At 42.3% G+C, this 16541-nt stretch overlaps 1 protein-coding gene across 2 annotated transcripts in view; it reads left to right on the top strand.

The window, feature by feature from the left end:
- The window catches only part of hmga2 (high mobility group AT-hook 2), a 170486-nt gene that overhangs the window by 7758 nt on the left and 146187 nt on the right, over positions 1-16541 (top strand). Inside the window, exon 2 of one of the 2 annotated variants that reach the window (XM_062982573.1) lies at positions 13029-13333. In XM_062982573.1, coding sequence (XP_062838643.1) covers positions 13211-13333 — 123 coding nt within the window. In that variant the 5' untranslated portion in view covers positions 13029-13210. Of the gene's footprint in view, positions 1-12701; positions 13334-16541 lie in introns of those variants that run through there. The other variant, XM_062982574.1, reaches the window with a different exon arrangement.

Here is a 16541-nt window from a genome sequence, read left to right on the forward strand (position 1 = left end):
AACAAATTGGACACATTACATCTGTTGAAAGAGCATATAAAATCAAGATTAAATATATACTTTAAAATTTATATTTTAAAAAACTAATATTAACCCCTGTTTTAAACTCAGGCAGCATATTTAGCTGATGAAGCTCATCTGGCAGGTCATTCCACAATCTGGGGGTGACTGAAGAAAATGTCCTCAGGGCAACAGTTGTCAGCTTAGTTTTGTCTGACTGAAATAAATGTCCCCCAAAGGACCTGACTGTATGGGCCAGGTTATGAGTAAAGGCAATCCTGTAGGTAACCTGGATCTAAACCATGGAAGGATTTAAAGGTAACGGTGAACTCTTTCGACCTTACCTGGAAATGAGTTGGCAGCCAGTGGAGTGATTTTTATATTGGTGTAATATGATCAATCCTAGATGTGCCATAACTAATTTGGCTGCAATAGTTTGAACTCGGTATAGAAGTAGCTTAATGTATAGCAATTTATTCCATTCTATTTGTATGCAATATATAGCCCAGAATGGGGCCAAGGCAAAAACAGTCAATTAAAAAAATCACAATAAAATTTAGACACAATTAAAATCAACATAAAGCAGAATAAAATAGCTTATAAAACAAACAAATGTTTAAAATGATATTTCAAGCATCCCAATATGGCAATATCCCTTCCCCACTGTTTTACAGACTAGCAAAAATGAATCACCTGGCCCCAGTGTATGCTTCAAACTGTACAGAAGTGAGAACTCTAAACAGGTATCTGAACTCCCTGAAGACAACTGATTTATGAAGTTGCAATTTCATGATTAGTGACTTTTAATAAGATGTCTAGCTAAGAACATGAAATGAATGGGTACCATCTTTCTCAATGTGGGAAATCTGACTGTGTGCAAGGCTATGGAACACACGCATTGGTTTCATTCATTTCGGATCAAAGCCTATTTCCATGATGCTTGGTACCATGGATTAAGTTGAGGAAGCTGGTTTGCTTTCCAGCTGCTAGGTATTTCCATTCTAGCCAACTGAAAAGGGAGTCTGAACCCATAAATCTTTCTGATGGGGTGGGGGTGGTGAGTTAAAGAACTTTTTCTTAAAATATAGCTGCTTATGACTGATGGGTTCAAATGAGTCACAAAGAATCTGTTGCTTAGTGCTATATAAGATTTTTTTTCATAAGGAGTTTAGCTATGATATAATCATAAGAAAATGAACAACTCTGCAGGGCATGTGCTCATTGTGTAATTAGCAGGGGTGGATGAAGGTACAAAGTGAACCTGAAGCGAAAGGTGTACTTAAGACACACCTCATTGATGTTTTGCTGCTGTAATAAAGATGTTTATTACACATCTGTGTAGTTCAAAGCATAGGCAGCATATATCGTTTTATAAATCACAGAGATTACAAGATGCGTTATTACAGTACAAACTGTACTTTTCTGAGCAAGCAAGCAAACAGGAGATAAACAGTGTCATATAATTTCAAGAATGTATTTTGATTCAGCAGGTATCACATTGTTATTATGTATGAATTTCTTATTTATGTGTGGCATGTTTGTAAACAACTACAAGTTTAAAACAAAACACCCAAAACACATACAAGTGAATTAATTGTTTCCACCCAGATGTTTTGGGAAATTCATGTTATAGTTCCTATTAAACCAAAGTCATGGATCACTTTGGGCTAATTACTCTCTTTCAGCCTGAATTTGGGGAAGGAAAAATGTGGAACGGGGGTGCAGAAATGTACTCTTCCTGGAGCTCACTAGAAGAAAGAATAAATACAAATTTTAAAAACTAGAATTTTCCCAAAGGTGAAAGCTCCCACCTCCCCAATTTTTAAATATCACAGTGCAAGGTTTCATTTGATGTGGCACAATCTATTTCTGATTTTGACTATGAGACCCTGCTGTTTCTGCATTGATTTCATTTCCCATTGTCACCTCTCTAAAGAGCCATGTTTTATATCAGTCAATGACATTGAGCGCAATATGGAGATTTCATTTTATAGGAAGTTGTGTATTTTAATGGCATTAAAAGTTAACATTTCAAAACAGGGAATAAAAGTGTGCTGAAAAACAGCCTCACCCAGATGGTAGTGAACCTGAAGTGAATTGCTGAAAGTCATTTTGGTCTAGCCCCAGTTTAAGTCTTAGCCTCAAATTTGGGAAATGATGGCCTGGTTGAAACATTTGTTCTTCTTTATGGTGCATTTTAGTTTAAACATTGCATAAAATCTAGAGATGATTTAGGTCAGTGCTACCAAACCTGTATCCACAAGCCTATCTTGCTTAATATGCACCAGAGTTACAAAAGAACTAGATTAAACTACATACTAGGTGTGAGCATAAACTATGTGATATATATAGCCTTTCTCTCCAGAACAGGGGAAAGGCCAGGAACAGCTATAAGTCTGCCATCTCTGTACACCCCTTTCCGCCCAGGATCTGTTACCCTTCATCTGGTTTTTCCCCCTCTACCTTAATCAAAGCAGCCCTAACTGAAGCTCACTTTCATAGTTAGTAAGCTCACTACCTTCTTTTGCACCCAGAACAGTGCAATTTTGCTCCTAAAACAAATGAATAAATAAACAAACTTTATTTATACCCCACCACCATCTCCCAGAGGGACTCGGGGAAACTCACAAAGCAAATACAAGGACTTCTCATACCACGTACTGCAATAGTCTACATGAGGAAGTACCAGAGCATGAGTGAACAGTGACACAGATATCTGTTTCCAAGTATGTCTGTATCTAGCAGGGCAAGTGATGGTCTCATGTAAGTGGGGCATAGGCCCCCAGAAGAGTCTTGGAAGTCTATACCTACCCTTATGGGATATGTGGGACAGGTACTCCATATTTTCAGCTGTCTTTGAGCCATTTTAGGGCCAGGGGAGGCCTTTCCTTCAACAACATCTGAGTGGTAAGTTTAAAGAAAGTAGCCAATGTGATGAATTTTATTCTGAAAAATAGGTTAAGCACCTTGCATAGATTCTATAAACTCTGGAATAAAACCCAATGCAGATTCACACGCCACTAACATGGGAACCTCTGGCTGACCCCTGCTAGTGGTTGTAAGAAACACAACTGATAAATGATACTTGGAAACAAAAACCAACTGAGCCTCTGACAGTAAGGCAGGATCAATAATCAAAATTAGCTTTGAGTTAAAGTGTTAAGAAGAACAAAAATTCTTCTAAATTAGGCTGAACAGCAAACACCTTTGTAAGCAGTCCTCTTATAACTGCTCCTCTTTGTTTTTGGGATTGTGTCCAAGCATAGTTTAGGATGCTCACAGAAAAAAACTGTCAGCTGTATACTAATGGCCTCTCAGACCAAATTACTGAATAACCCCTTACTGTAATTTCTGTCATTATTAAAGAGTACAAGACCAAGGACAAAAAAATGGTGTGAGTGCAAAACATAATACCAAGCAATGGTCCTTCAGGACAAAATCTATTATTTTGCAGAAGCAGAAGTAATGACAAAAAATACCACCCTATCTAAAAAAATTCCATTTTGATATGTGTAATGAAAAGTCTCTGGTCATCAAAAGAAGCACAAAAGAATATGGGTAATCTATAACTTTCATTATCATCTGTCATTGTTCCAACTCCACCATATTCAAAGTTGACCATGTCAGGTCTGTGTGCCAAATTTGGTTCCGATCCATCATTGCTTGAATTCACAGTGCTCTCTGGTTGCGGGTAAACTATAACTCACAAAATTCAAGGTCAATGCCCTCCAAACCCTGCCAGTATTGAAAGTTGGCCATGCTGCATCTGTGCCCAAAGTGTGGTTCAGATCCATCATCAGTTGAATCTGGACCATACTTGGATGGGAGTGGACGATAACTCCTTAAATTCAAGATCAGTCCCTCCCAAAGCCAAACAGTATTCAAAGTTGGCTGTAATAAGTATGGAAGTCAAGTTGGGTCCAGTTCCATTGTCGTTTTGGTTCATAGTGCTCTTTGGATGCAGGTTGGCTTACAATTATTACCATGCTGAGTCAATCCCCCACCACCCAAAAAACCCTCCAGTATTTTCTGTTGATCATGGAGTTTTTTGTGCCATATTTGATCCAGATCCATCATCAATGGGATTCAGAGTGCTCTCTAGATGCGTGGTGAACCACTACTTCCATCATGCTGGGTTAGTCCCCCAAACCCCTCCAGGATGTTCTGTTGGAGCTTCTGTGTGCCAAATTTGGTCCAGATCTATCATTGGTGGCGTTCAAAGTACTCTCTAGATCAGTGGTTTCAACCTTTGGGCCTCCAGGTGTTTTGGACTTCAGCTCCCACAGTTCCTAACAGCTGGTAAGCTGGCTGGGATTTCTGGGAGTTGAAGTCCAACCTTTAAAAAGAAAAGGTTGAGAACCACTGCTCTAGGTGCAGGGTGAACTAACTCTCTCTCTCTTGTAATTAGATAGGGTTTTGATAATATTTATATAATATTTTGAGGAACTTTGGAAGCATGTACAAGAAGAAAAAACACCATGACTCCCTCAACTGCAGAGGATATGTCCCTGGACTTTGTGTGGATACAGGAAGTGATTGATAATAGCAATTCCTATTGAAATGAAGTCCTTTTGACCCAAGAATAACATAGAGTCACACTAAAAGACATAGAAAATGCCTGGTCAGTACATATTTTATCAGATATGGATAAAGAAAACTGTGGATACCAATCCTGCAGATACAGAGGGCACGTGGTATACTTTTCCTTTTCCATATTAAATGCTGTCCACCTTGCAGTTTCCACAGCAGTCTACAATTAAAAAAATAAAGCTATAAAAATCATAATGACAATATTTTTTTATTTATTAAAACATTTATGTTCTACTTATATTAAAAGGTTTAAGGGTAGTGTCGAATAAAAACAATGCACACTAGCTAAAACCATTTAAATAAAAACGAAGAATGATAAATTAATAAGAATAAAGTGGACTAAAATATATTAATATGATTAACAAGTTAAAACAGGCTTAATATATATATATTTTTAAAGTCTTAAAATTTGAGATAAATCAGTGAGGCCCATGTTTTACTTGATGTCTAAAGGATACAATATCAGCACCAATCAGGATTTCACAGGGAAGGTAATCCCCAACCAGAGTGCCATTTGAGAAGACCCTCTCCAATGTCCTCACACATTCACTTGATCAACGTCTGATCATGTAAAAATGACAGGTTCCCACCTTAAATAACAGAATGTGAAAATCCTAGAAGAGTTTGCCTCGTATCCAAAATATAAGAAGTTAAATATCAGGTGAAATCTTCTCTTGGGGGAGACAGTACGACAAAAAGGTACTGTAACTCTTTTGTTACTATACACCTTACTTCAGATTAGGGATGAAAAACAGAGGAGAATCTCCATTAACATACAAGCATGTTGCTGTGGAAATGGGTTTTCCTTCAGCGACTGTGCTCCAAGCAATACGGGATTATGAAAGAAAACACAAATACTTCAAACTTTATTTCCTGAAATACTTATGTCATGTCCCACATCAAGCAATACAGAAAACAAAACAACAATTTGATACAGTCTAAAGTCATTTAACATAATTTAAAACTATTTGAAATAGCTAAAAGAATTCAGAATATTCAGAAACAAACAGAATCAGTCATGGATACTCAGAAATAGATTGGTAGTCAGTGCAATTCTTTAATCAGGTGAGTCACATATTTTGCAGCCTCCCAGTTTAGTAGCCATGGGGTAGTCTTCTGAACTACCAGCAGTCACAACTAGTACACATTGTGTAGTTTTTGAAAATGGGTTGCCACCAAGGGATTTGTGTGTGAATGATGTCAACTTCAAACCCACAACAATGGGAGGATTATCTTTTCACTTGGCAGATGGTTCAGTTGTGATTGAAAACGTCTTCCACAAACCAAGCTGGAGCAGTTGGAAGAAGCAATGGGGGAAAAGTTAAAAGTCTAAGATACATGTGTGCTCAAGGGAGATTTTTCGGAAGCAGAACATGACATACTTAGTAATTTTCTTTGAAAGTTGTAGATACACAATAATAACAATGTTTCATTTTACTGTGGTTGGCAAAACTGATGGGATGGCTCAGAACATTCAACTAGTCAAAAGGTGAGCACTAAGCCTACACACACACACATATACATAAACACACATATATTGTATATACACTGTATGTGTGTATAATTAAATATATATTTTATTTAGACAAATTAATACAACATCTACATACAAATGTACAAACAAACAAAAAGAAAGTTAAAAATCATTTTCTCAAATAAAAGAAAATATATTACTACTACATTTTAAAAATAAAAAATATTAACTACAAACACTCTACCTTATCTAATCTAAGGGTTTTACATTCTCTGTCTGATGGTTATATTCTCTCAATTGTCTACACCCATTAAATGAAAAAGAACTATTGAAACATGCCTCCCCCATATAATAATTCTTCTCATCCGAAAAAACAGTGATGGAGGTTTGACCCCATCTTTGCTGGAGAAACACAACAAATGAAGTATAAGAGCATTGCTATTCACATAGACAAAATGTGAGAAGGAGGAGGATAACTGCAAAGATATAACAAAAGGTAGGAAGCTTAGAGGTCCGATGAGAAAGAGATTGAAGGAAGGGTAATATGAAGCAAGGTACATGAAGGATAAGACTGAGGAAATAAGCAGAAACAACACAGAACTGAGCCAAGAAGGGATTAATAAGAAAAGGTGATCAGAAAAGATTTTGTAGTTAAGATATGGAGGGTGGAAATGCTTCAAAAAATGGGGGAACACAAGAAGAGTCCTGCATGGTATATCTCACGTTCAATACTTGCCTGTTTACCATGATGAATCAGTGGTCTCTGGTGGGATCATAAGTAAGATTTGATGGTAATAGTCGAGTTGTTTGTTCCCCAGTGATAATCAGAGGTAAGGACAATGTGTTAAGAGTTTCAGTTGTAAATGAAAATATCCATTTTGCATCAGAGCCTGAGAAAGCATAATGGAATGCATTTCCCCTTGGAAATTTTAATGAGGCTTGTGACTAATTTCACTGGGTTTCAGTGGGGGGGGGGGGGGAGAAAAGTTTGATGTGCACAAATAACTATGTTATAAGAATGCAAATAAAATGCATGCATTTTGCAAAAAAAAAAAACCCCACACTGAAATATGCACAAAAACGTTTATGCAGAGAAAGAAGTCCCATTACCTGATACACAAATGAGGCAGAATAGGTACACGAGTCAGAAATTGAAAATTATATTTTCTTTGCCATGTTGACTATGCATTTTGTTGACTGAAATAAAAACACCAAGGCAATCCAACTTTTTGTGTGGTTTTTATGGTTATCTGCCTTGAGTCCAGAATTGTTGTGAGGTTTTTAACAACCAAGACAAGGTTGCAACATCTGCATAGCCTACAGAGTGCAGGAGTAAGATTCCAAGATGTTTGAAGAGCTATGGCTAAGCAATCTGATGTTCAGATGTTGTGGGGAAGAAAAGGGAGGAAGAAAGAGGCTATAAACTCTAGTGCCATTGTAATCACGGCCTTCTTAGCAGGCAATTCACTGGACACTGTGTGAACAGAATGTCAGATTAGATAGGTATGTAATAGGTCTGATCCATCATGCATAAGTAAGTATGAAAAGAAGTTTCCTTAACATACACAATGGATTAATGTAGAGAATAGATGGGGAAAATGCTGAGGTACAGGAAAACAATTTCTTAAAGATGGATTATGAGTAGCAAGATTCCTTCACTTCTAACCAATTTGAATTTCTTAAATGGGAGATGGAGAATGAAATGAAAGTCCAAACTACTTTGTTGGAAGGGAGATCTTTTTCAGACGAACCAGGCGAGTCCTTCAGGAAGACCAGGGAGATCTGTCCTGACTTCTGCCAGATTTGGTCTACTATAATTCTCTGATTAAAATCCTGAGTTTCAGAACAGTGACCTCAGATTAGCCTAATTTAAGGCACACTGCCAGCTCAGGCCAGCCAGTTACCCAAAGGGACTGAGATGACATTAAGAGGCAGAATTCTGAAACTCAAGGAATAAGAGGCAGATTTTTTTCTAGAGGTTTACCTCATTCCCCTGTCTTTCCTTGCAATATGGCTTCTGTTAAAGTTTTCTTTGTCAAAGGACAGAAAATGTGCATAGCTCAAGAAATCAGTCTGGCTGTGCTTATGCTAGAAATATCTTCTTCTCTGTTAATGTCAGAGGTGCTACGCCATTCCTTTATGTCTTTATGTGCTAGAGAGACATTTTCACAGTACTTGTCTCATGAGAGGCAATAACAGCAAGGCAATTGTCCTGAGATGATGTTCTTCTCAATAAGCCATTGTTACAAAATGAAGGATATCTTGCAAGTTAAAGCAGCCTTCTTAGATGTGGTCACTCTTTCACATCCTACCAGTTATCAGCACACCTCTATCCTTTTCAAAGGTGATAGTCAATGGAGCCACATCACCTAATTTCTCCTTTTCAGAAATCCTTCCTGTACCGAGGAGGGTGGCATGTTCAGTATTGGGCTTGGATTAAAGGAGGCCTGGGTTCAAATCTTCTTATCCATGCAAATCCACTGTCTTTGGACTAGTTATGCTCTCTGAGGCTTAGAGGAAGCCAGTGTCAAGCCATAACTTCTATGATATGGTCAACATAAGTTGGAGCTGACTTGAAGATTAATAATACATAAGTACTAAGAGACTGTAGTTTACTGGTCATTCCTATTTCTCAAACAGATTCCTGCTCAACTAGCAGTTTCCACATGCCTTACAGCCACATGTCTTTTGCAGAGATGTGGTGCAAATACAAGCAACCCACCAATAGTATGTGGATGAATGCTGTCAAGCTGTACATGTTTTCTTCCTTGACACCATAGGACTTGTCAATGTTTGAGTCCTGCTTTTGATACTCTGCCCATCAAAAAGGGCTAATTTTCTACCTTAGGTACTTAGCTAGTTTTTGGTGGTAATGTAAGAGAAATGTAAGATACTACACTTAGGCAGAAAAATGAAATGCAAAGATTCAGGATGGTTGATGCTTGGCTCGACAACAGTCCATGTGAAAGAGATCTTGGAGTCTTAGTGGACAACAAGTTGAACATGAGCCAACAGTGAGATGCAGCAGCTAAAAAAGCCAATGGGATTTTGGGCTGCATCAAAAAGAGTATAGCCTCTCAATCAAGGGAAGTCATAGTTTATATTCTGCTTTAGTCAGATTCACCTGGAAGATTGTATCCAATTCTGGGCACCACAGTTCAAAAGAGATGTTGGCAAGCTGGGAGGTGTCCAGAGGAGGGCGACTAAAATGATCAAAGACCATGTCCTATGAGGAAAGTCATAAAGAACTGGGTATGTTTAACCTGCAGAAGAGAAGGTTGAAAGGAGGCATGATAGCCTTGAATAAAGATGTGAAAGGGTGTCATAAAGAAGAGGGAGCAGGAAGAGGAGGAGGACTAGGACATTTTAACCCATTGAAATACTGGCTAACCCACTTGCATTTTATGGCTGCTACAATACATCTTAAATGAACACCGGTGTTAGCCATTTTAAAGCCATTTTAATGTAATTGTATCTTAATTGCTTTTCGGGTACATATTGCAATGTTTTACCCATATTTTTGTTTGTTATGTCTTTTGGATTGTTTTTTTAATTATTTTTATCTCCATGCTTAATTATTTGTTGTAAGTTGTTATTGTGCATTATCTTGGATTATTTTGATGTGTTAGTGCTCATTTGGGGCACTGAATATTTAACTTTTTGTTTTGTGTCTGTAAATCTCCCTGAGTCCCTTTGGGGAGAGAGGGCAGTCTAGAAATAAAGTTTTATTATCTTATTATTATTGTTTTCTGCTGCCGTTGAAACTAGGACTCGGAGCAATGGATTCAAATTACAGGAAAGGAGATTCCACCTGAACATTAGGAAGAACTTCCTCACTGTGAGACCTGTTCAGCAGTGGAACTCTCTGCCTCTGAGTGGGATGGAGGCTCTTTCTTTGGAGGCTTTTAAACAGAGGCTGGATGGCCATCTGTTGAGGATGCTTTGATGGCGCTTTTCCTGCGTGGCAGGGGATTGGACTAGATGGCTCATGTGGTCTCTAAAAACTCTGTGATTCTATGAAACATCTCATGGAAGATGTGTTGTCGAAGGTTTTCATGGTTGGAATCACTGGGTTGCTGTGAGTTTTCTGGGCTGTATGGCCATGTTCCAGAAGCATTCTCTCCTGACGTTTCACACCTATGGCAGGCATCCTCAGAGCTTGTGAGGTCTGTTGGAAACTAGGGGTTTAGAATGTCCAGGGCGAGAGAAAGAACTCTTGTCTGTTTGAGGCAAGTGTGAATATTTCAATTGGCCAGCTTGATTAGCATTGAATAGCCTGGCAGCTTCAAAGCCTGGCTGCTTTCTGCCTGGGGGAATCCTTTGTTGGGAGGTGTTAACTGGCCCTGATTCTTTCTTGCTTGGAATTCCCCTGTCTTCTGAGTGTTCTTTATTTATTGTCCTGATTTTAGAGTTTAAAAAAAATAATACCAGTAGCTAGATTTTGTTAATTTTCATGGTATCCTTCTTTCTGTTGAAATGATCCACATGCTTGTGGGTTTCAATGGTCCCTCCACAGATAGACAATACTCGCTTGGCTAGAAAACTCACAGCAACCCACTTCATGGAAGCCTCTCCTTCCTGGGATAGTTAGGGATGGCGAAGTACAGCAAAGCAATGGGTATCAGGTACCAACAGGCTGCTGAAGCTCAGAAGAGGCGCTGTGTATGGCAGTATACAAATAATATTTCGTATTGGGTTGTTGTATGTCTTTCGGGCTGTGTGGCCATGCTCCAGAAATATTCTCTCTTGACGTTTCGCCCACATCTATGGCAGGCATCTTCAGAGGCTGTGTGGCATGGATAAACTAGGCAAGGAAAGGAAAATATATAAATATCTGTGGAGAGTCCAGGATGTGGCAAGAGTCCTTTGTCACTGGGAAGCCACTCTTGCCAAACCCTGGACTCTCCACAGATATATATATTTTCCTTTCCTTGCCTAGTTTATCCATGCCACACAGCCTCTGAGGATGCCTGCCATAGATGTGGGTGAAACGTCAGGAGAGAATACTTCTGGAACATGGCCACACAGCTCGAAAGACATACAACAACCCTGTGATCCCGGCCATGATAACACATATTTCGATAACACATATTTCTTCTTCTTCTTCTTCTCATCTATTGTGGGTGATTTGATTTTGCTTTTCCTGCATGGCAGGGGGTTGGGCTAGAAGGCCCATGTGGTGGTGTCTTCCAACTCTAGGAGTCTATGAAACACCTCATGTAAGCCTCTCCTTCCTGGGATAGTTAGGGATGGCAAAGGAAGCAAAGCAATGGGCGTCAGATACCAACCGGGTGCTGAAGCTCAGGAGAGGCAGTGTGCATGGCAGTATACAAATAATATTTCGTATTATTATTATTAGCTATCATGGGTGATTTTATTGTGCTTTTCCTGTGTGTCTGGGGGTTGGACTAGATGGCCCATGTAGTCTCTTCCAACCCTAGGGGTCTATGAAACACCTCATGGAAGCCTCTCCTTCGTGAGGTAGATAGTGATGGCAAAAGACAGCAAAGTAATGGGTGTCAGGCACCAACAGGGTAGGGCATGATACAAATAATGTTTCCTATTATTATTATCTGTGGGTGATTTGATAGTGCTTTTCCTGCATGGCAGGGGGTTGGGCTAGATGGCCCATGTGGTGTCTTCCCACTCTAGAAGTCTATGAAACACCTCATAGAATCATAGAATAGTAGAGTTGGGAGAGACTTCATGGGCCATCCAGTCCAACCCCCTGCCAAGAAGCAGGAAATCGCATTCAAAGCACCCCCGACAGATGGCCATCCAGCCTCTGTTTAAAAGCCTCCAAAGAAGGGGCCTCCACCACAGTCTGGGGGAGAGAGTTCCACTTCCTCACAGTCAGGAAGTTCTTCCTGATGTTCAGGTGCACCTTTCCTGTAGTTTGAAGCCGTTGTTCCGCGTCCTAGTCTGCATAGCAGCAGAAAACAAGCTTGCTCCCTCCTCCCTATGACTTCCCCGCACATATTTGTACATGGCTATCATGTCTCCTCTTAGCCTTCTCTTCTGCAAGCTAAACATGCCCAGTTCTTTAAGCTGCTCCTCATAGGGCTTGTTCTCCAGACCTTTGATCATTTTAGTTGCCCTCCTCTGGACGCTTTCCAGCTTGTCAACATCTCCCTTCAACTGCGGTGCCCAGAATTGGACACAGTATTCCAGGTGTGGTCTGACCAAGGCAGAATAGAGGGGGAGCATGACTTTCCTGGATCTAGACACTCTGCCCCTGTTGATACAGGCCAAAATCCCGTTAGCAGCCGACGGGATTTTGGCCTGCATCATGGAAGCCTCTCCTTCGTGGGGCAGATAGTGATGGCAAAGGACGGCAAAGCAATGGGTGTCAGGTACCAAGAGGGTGCTGAAGCTCAGAAGAGGCTCTGTGGGGGCTTCCACAGCCCCTTCCTTGTGTCTCGCTTCCTTTCCCTCCCCACGAGACGCCCTTCTGAACCCTTGGCGAGGGAGAAGAGCCCCCTTCCTCGGCGCGCCAGGAGGCGCGAATTCCCTTCTCCCTCGCTGCCTGTCTCCTGAGGCGAGGCCCCTTCCCCTCCTGGCCCACCTTGGCGCGCTGGGGATAGAGAGAGAGAGAGAGAGAGAGGGAGAGGAGCTCCTTCTGCCCTTGTGGCCGGAGGAGGAGGAGGAGGAGGAAGCGGCGGAGGAGGAGGAGCAGAGGAAGCCCCCCGAAGGGCGCCCTGCTCCTCAGAGCCTTTCCCGCCCAGCCGGGCCCCCACTCCCGTTCGCTCACTGTCCTTGGGAGAGTCTCTCTCTCAGTCTCTCTCTTTCTCGCCCCCTCCCCAGAAAGCCCCTTCCTTCCTTCGCAGTTGTAAAGAGCGAGGGGTGCCGCTCTTACTCCTGCCCGCCTGGCTCTCGCTCTTTCTCTCTCCGGCGGGGGCCACTCTCGCCATCCTCCTCCCGCTCCCCACAACACCCCCCACACTCCGCCTCTCTCTTTTGGCAGCGCCAGGACGTCCGGCGGGGAGTAAGTTGTGCGGCGAGGAAGAAGAAGAGGAAGAAGAGGTGGGCTGGGAGGGCAGCAGCGGAGGAGGCGAAGCCGAGGAGGAGGAGGAGGAGGAGGAGGGCAGCCCGAGAGACAGACGAGTGCGAGCGGGGGACGGAGAGACGGAGCAGGAGGCAGGCACCATGAACACGCGAGGCGAAGGAGCCGGCAAGCCCTCCACCTCATCCGAGCCCGCCGCCCAGGAGCAACCTGACGCCACAGAGCCGCCCAAGCGGGGCCGAGGCAGACCCAGGAAGCAGCCCCAAGTCAGTATCAAACTCTTTCCCTCCTCATCCCTCCCCAAACACCCAGCCTCGGCGCCTTCGGTGTGGCGTTTCTTGTTATTGTTGTGGTGCTGCTCTGCACTCGGGAGCTAACTATGTAAAGCCCTGCGAGGTGGAAGAGGGAGGGAGGGAGGGAGGGAGGGAGGGAGAGAGAGAGAGAGAGAGAGAGAGAGAGAGAGAGACGCGCACATTTGCAGCACGCGGGGAAAGCGGGGCTTGTGTGAGGAGAACGTTTGTGTGTGGAAATCCCTCTCTCTTGGCCGCACGAGGAACCAACCCGGGCGCGCGCGCGTGTGAGAGAGAAACAGAGAGAGATAGAGAGAGCGCGCGCCTCTCTCTCTCGTTGTAGCCCCTTCCACACAGCTGAATGAAACCCCACATTATCTGCTTTGAACTGGGATATATGGCTGTGTGGGCTCAGATAACACAATTCAAAGCAGATATTGTGGGATTTTCTGCCTTGATATCCAGTGTGGAAAGGCCCTGGGTCTCTTTCTCTTTGGTTGGTTCGCCCTTTCTTTCTTTTTTAAAGGCTTTTCTCTCAGTCTCTGTCCATTGTGTGCCCCTCAGGACGACTTCTTTCCAGCCTCCCACCTACCAGCCTCCTTCCCAGCAGAGTTTGAAAATGTCTTGTCGAAGGCTTTCATGGCCGGAATCGCTGGGTTGCTGTGAGTTTTCCGGGCTGCATGGCCATGTTCCAGAAGCATTCTCTCCTGACGTTTCGCCCACATCTATGGCAGGCATTCTCAGAGGTTCTGAGATATATTGGAAACTAGGCAAGGGCGGTTTATATATCCCACCCTGGACCTTCCACGGATATATAAATCTCCCTTGCCTAGTTTCCAATATAACTCACAACCTCTGAGGATGCCTGCCATAGATGTTAAACATCCCATGTCAAAGATCTTTGAAAATAACTTTAAAACTTATTTTCATTTTATTTAAAACTTATTTTGAATCTTGACCAGAGGTTGTGAGATCTGTTGGAAAACTAGTGAGGTTTATATTTCTGTGGAATGTCCAGGGTGGGAGAAATAACTCTTGCCTGTTTTGTTCAATTGGCCACCTAGATTAGCATTAAATAGCCTTTCAGCTTCAAGGACTGGCTGCTTACTGCCTGGGGGAATTCTTTTTTGGGAGGTGTTAGCTGGCCGTAATTGATTCATGTCTGGAATTTTGTTCTGGCTACCAGTATTTAGAAACACTCTAAAATCAGGACAGTAAATAAAGAACACCACTCAGAAAACAGGGGAATTCCAGACATAAATCAATCAGGGCCAGCTAACAAATGATTCCCCCAGGCAGGAATCAGCCAGACATTGAAACTGAAAGGCTATTCAGTGCTAATCAATGTGACCAATTGAAACATTCACACCTGCCTCAAATAGACAAGAGTTCTTTCTCCCACCCTGAACATTTCACAAATATATAAACCCCACTTGCCTAGTTTCCAGCAGACCTCACAACTTCTGAAGATGCCTGCCACAGATGTGGGCGAAACGTCAGGAGAGAATGCCTCTGGAACATGGCCATATAGACCGAAAAACAGTTGAAAATGTGCTCTGTTTGTGTGTGTGTGTGTGAGATAGAGAGAGAGAGAGAGAGAAAGACTGGGGAATTGGCGCTGTCCTGTCTATGTCTCAATCATGCGAGTCTGTATCCCACACTGCCCTTTTCAGGCCGATTTTGCCTCACCTTCCTCTCTTGTTGCCCCCCCTCTTGTTGTCCCCCCCAATCCTGAGTGTTTGGAGGGGCGCAAGCCAGACAAACCTCCCCACTGGATGTGAGGGGGAACTGCCATTGTCCGCAGGACTTCTGGGCTCCATCTCCCGCGATTGTTTGAACTGCTCTGAGGGAGGGAGGCTTACGTTTCCTTCCTCCTCCTGGTGCTGTTGCTTACTTAAGGGATGGTGGGGGCACCTTTGAGCTCTTCTTTTGTAACTCACATTTTCCTGGAAGTATGTTGCACTCCTCAATGGCTCCCCTGCTCACAACCCCCTCCCCCCAATATTTTTGTCCACCTCAAAATAGGGGCTTTCCGATGCCTCTTGAAACAATATTGATTTTGTGTTATAGAAGGCTTTCATAGCAGGAATCACTGGGTTGCTGTGAGTTTTCCGGGCTTTATGGCCATATTCCAGAACCATTTCCTCCTGACGTTTCGCCTGCATCTATGGCAGGCATCCTCAGAGGTTGTGAGGTCTGTTGGAAACTAGGCAAGTAGGGGTATATATATATGTGGAAGGTCCAAGGTGAGAAACAATAAATAGCCAGACCTTAAAACTGAAAGGCTAATCAGTGCTAATCAAGGTGGCCAATTGAAACATTCACATCTGCCTCCAACAGACAAAAGTTCTTTCTCCCACCCTGAACATTATTCCGCAGATATATAAACCCCACTTGCACAGATCTCACAACCTCTGAGGATGCCTGCCACAGATGCGGCAAAACATCAGGAGTGAATGCTTCTTGAACATGGCCATACAGCCCAGAAAACTCACAGCAACTTAATGTTGATTTTTAAAAAACAATTACCTGTGTGGATGCAACGGATTAAGATTACAGATGCTCCTCTGGATGCTCCTTTGTTGGTGATGCCACTTGCAAAGGATTTCCAATGTTTAAATGTCTTAATGCTCAATGTTTTAATGTTTTATGGTTATGCTGATGGTTTGTATAGTTTTTAATGATTTAATTTATGGCAATAAGTAATTGCTTCTAGATTTGCAGTGTCCTTTTATATGGATGTGAGACATTGAATCTTTGCCATTGACTGTGTTGTGAACTGCTTTGAGTTCCCCCAGGGGTGAGGAAAGCAGTATACAAATTAAATAAAAAAATAATAAATATAATAAAATTTCCTCGGAAGCAGTGATAGGCAAAATGAGTGCTGTGCTGAGTGCATTTCAAAGTGACATTCGGGCGGAGGGGGTGCAACGTCCCCCCAAAAGGTAATTTCATTCATTAGCAGCAAAGCACTTCCATCAAAGCAAATCATATGATCAGCAAACCGACCTGAGGGTGTATCTACACTATCCTGTATCCGAGGATTTCATCCCAGGTTATCTGCTTAGAACGGCATGCGTCTATTGCCCCTTCCACATAGCTGAATAAAATACCACATTATCTGCTTTTAAGTGGGATATATGGCAGTGTGGACTCAGATATTCCAGTTCAAAGCAAATATTGT

The sequence above is a fragment of the Anolis carolinensis genome, chromosome 5 (assembly GCF_035594765.1).
Source record: "Anolis carolinensis isolate JA03-04 chromosome 5, rAnoCar3.1.pri, whole genome shotgun sequence".
NCBI lineage: Eukaryota > Metazoa > Chordata > Lepidosauria > Squamata > Dactyloidae > Anolis > Anolis carolinensis.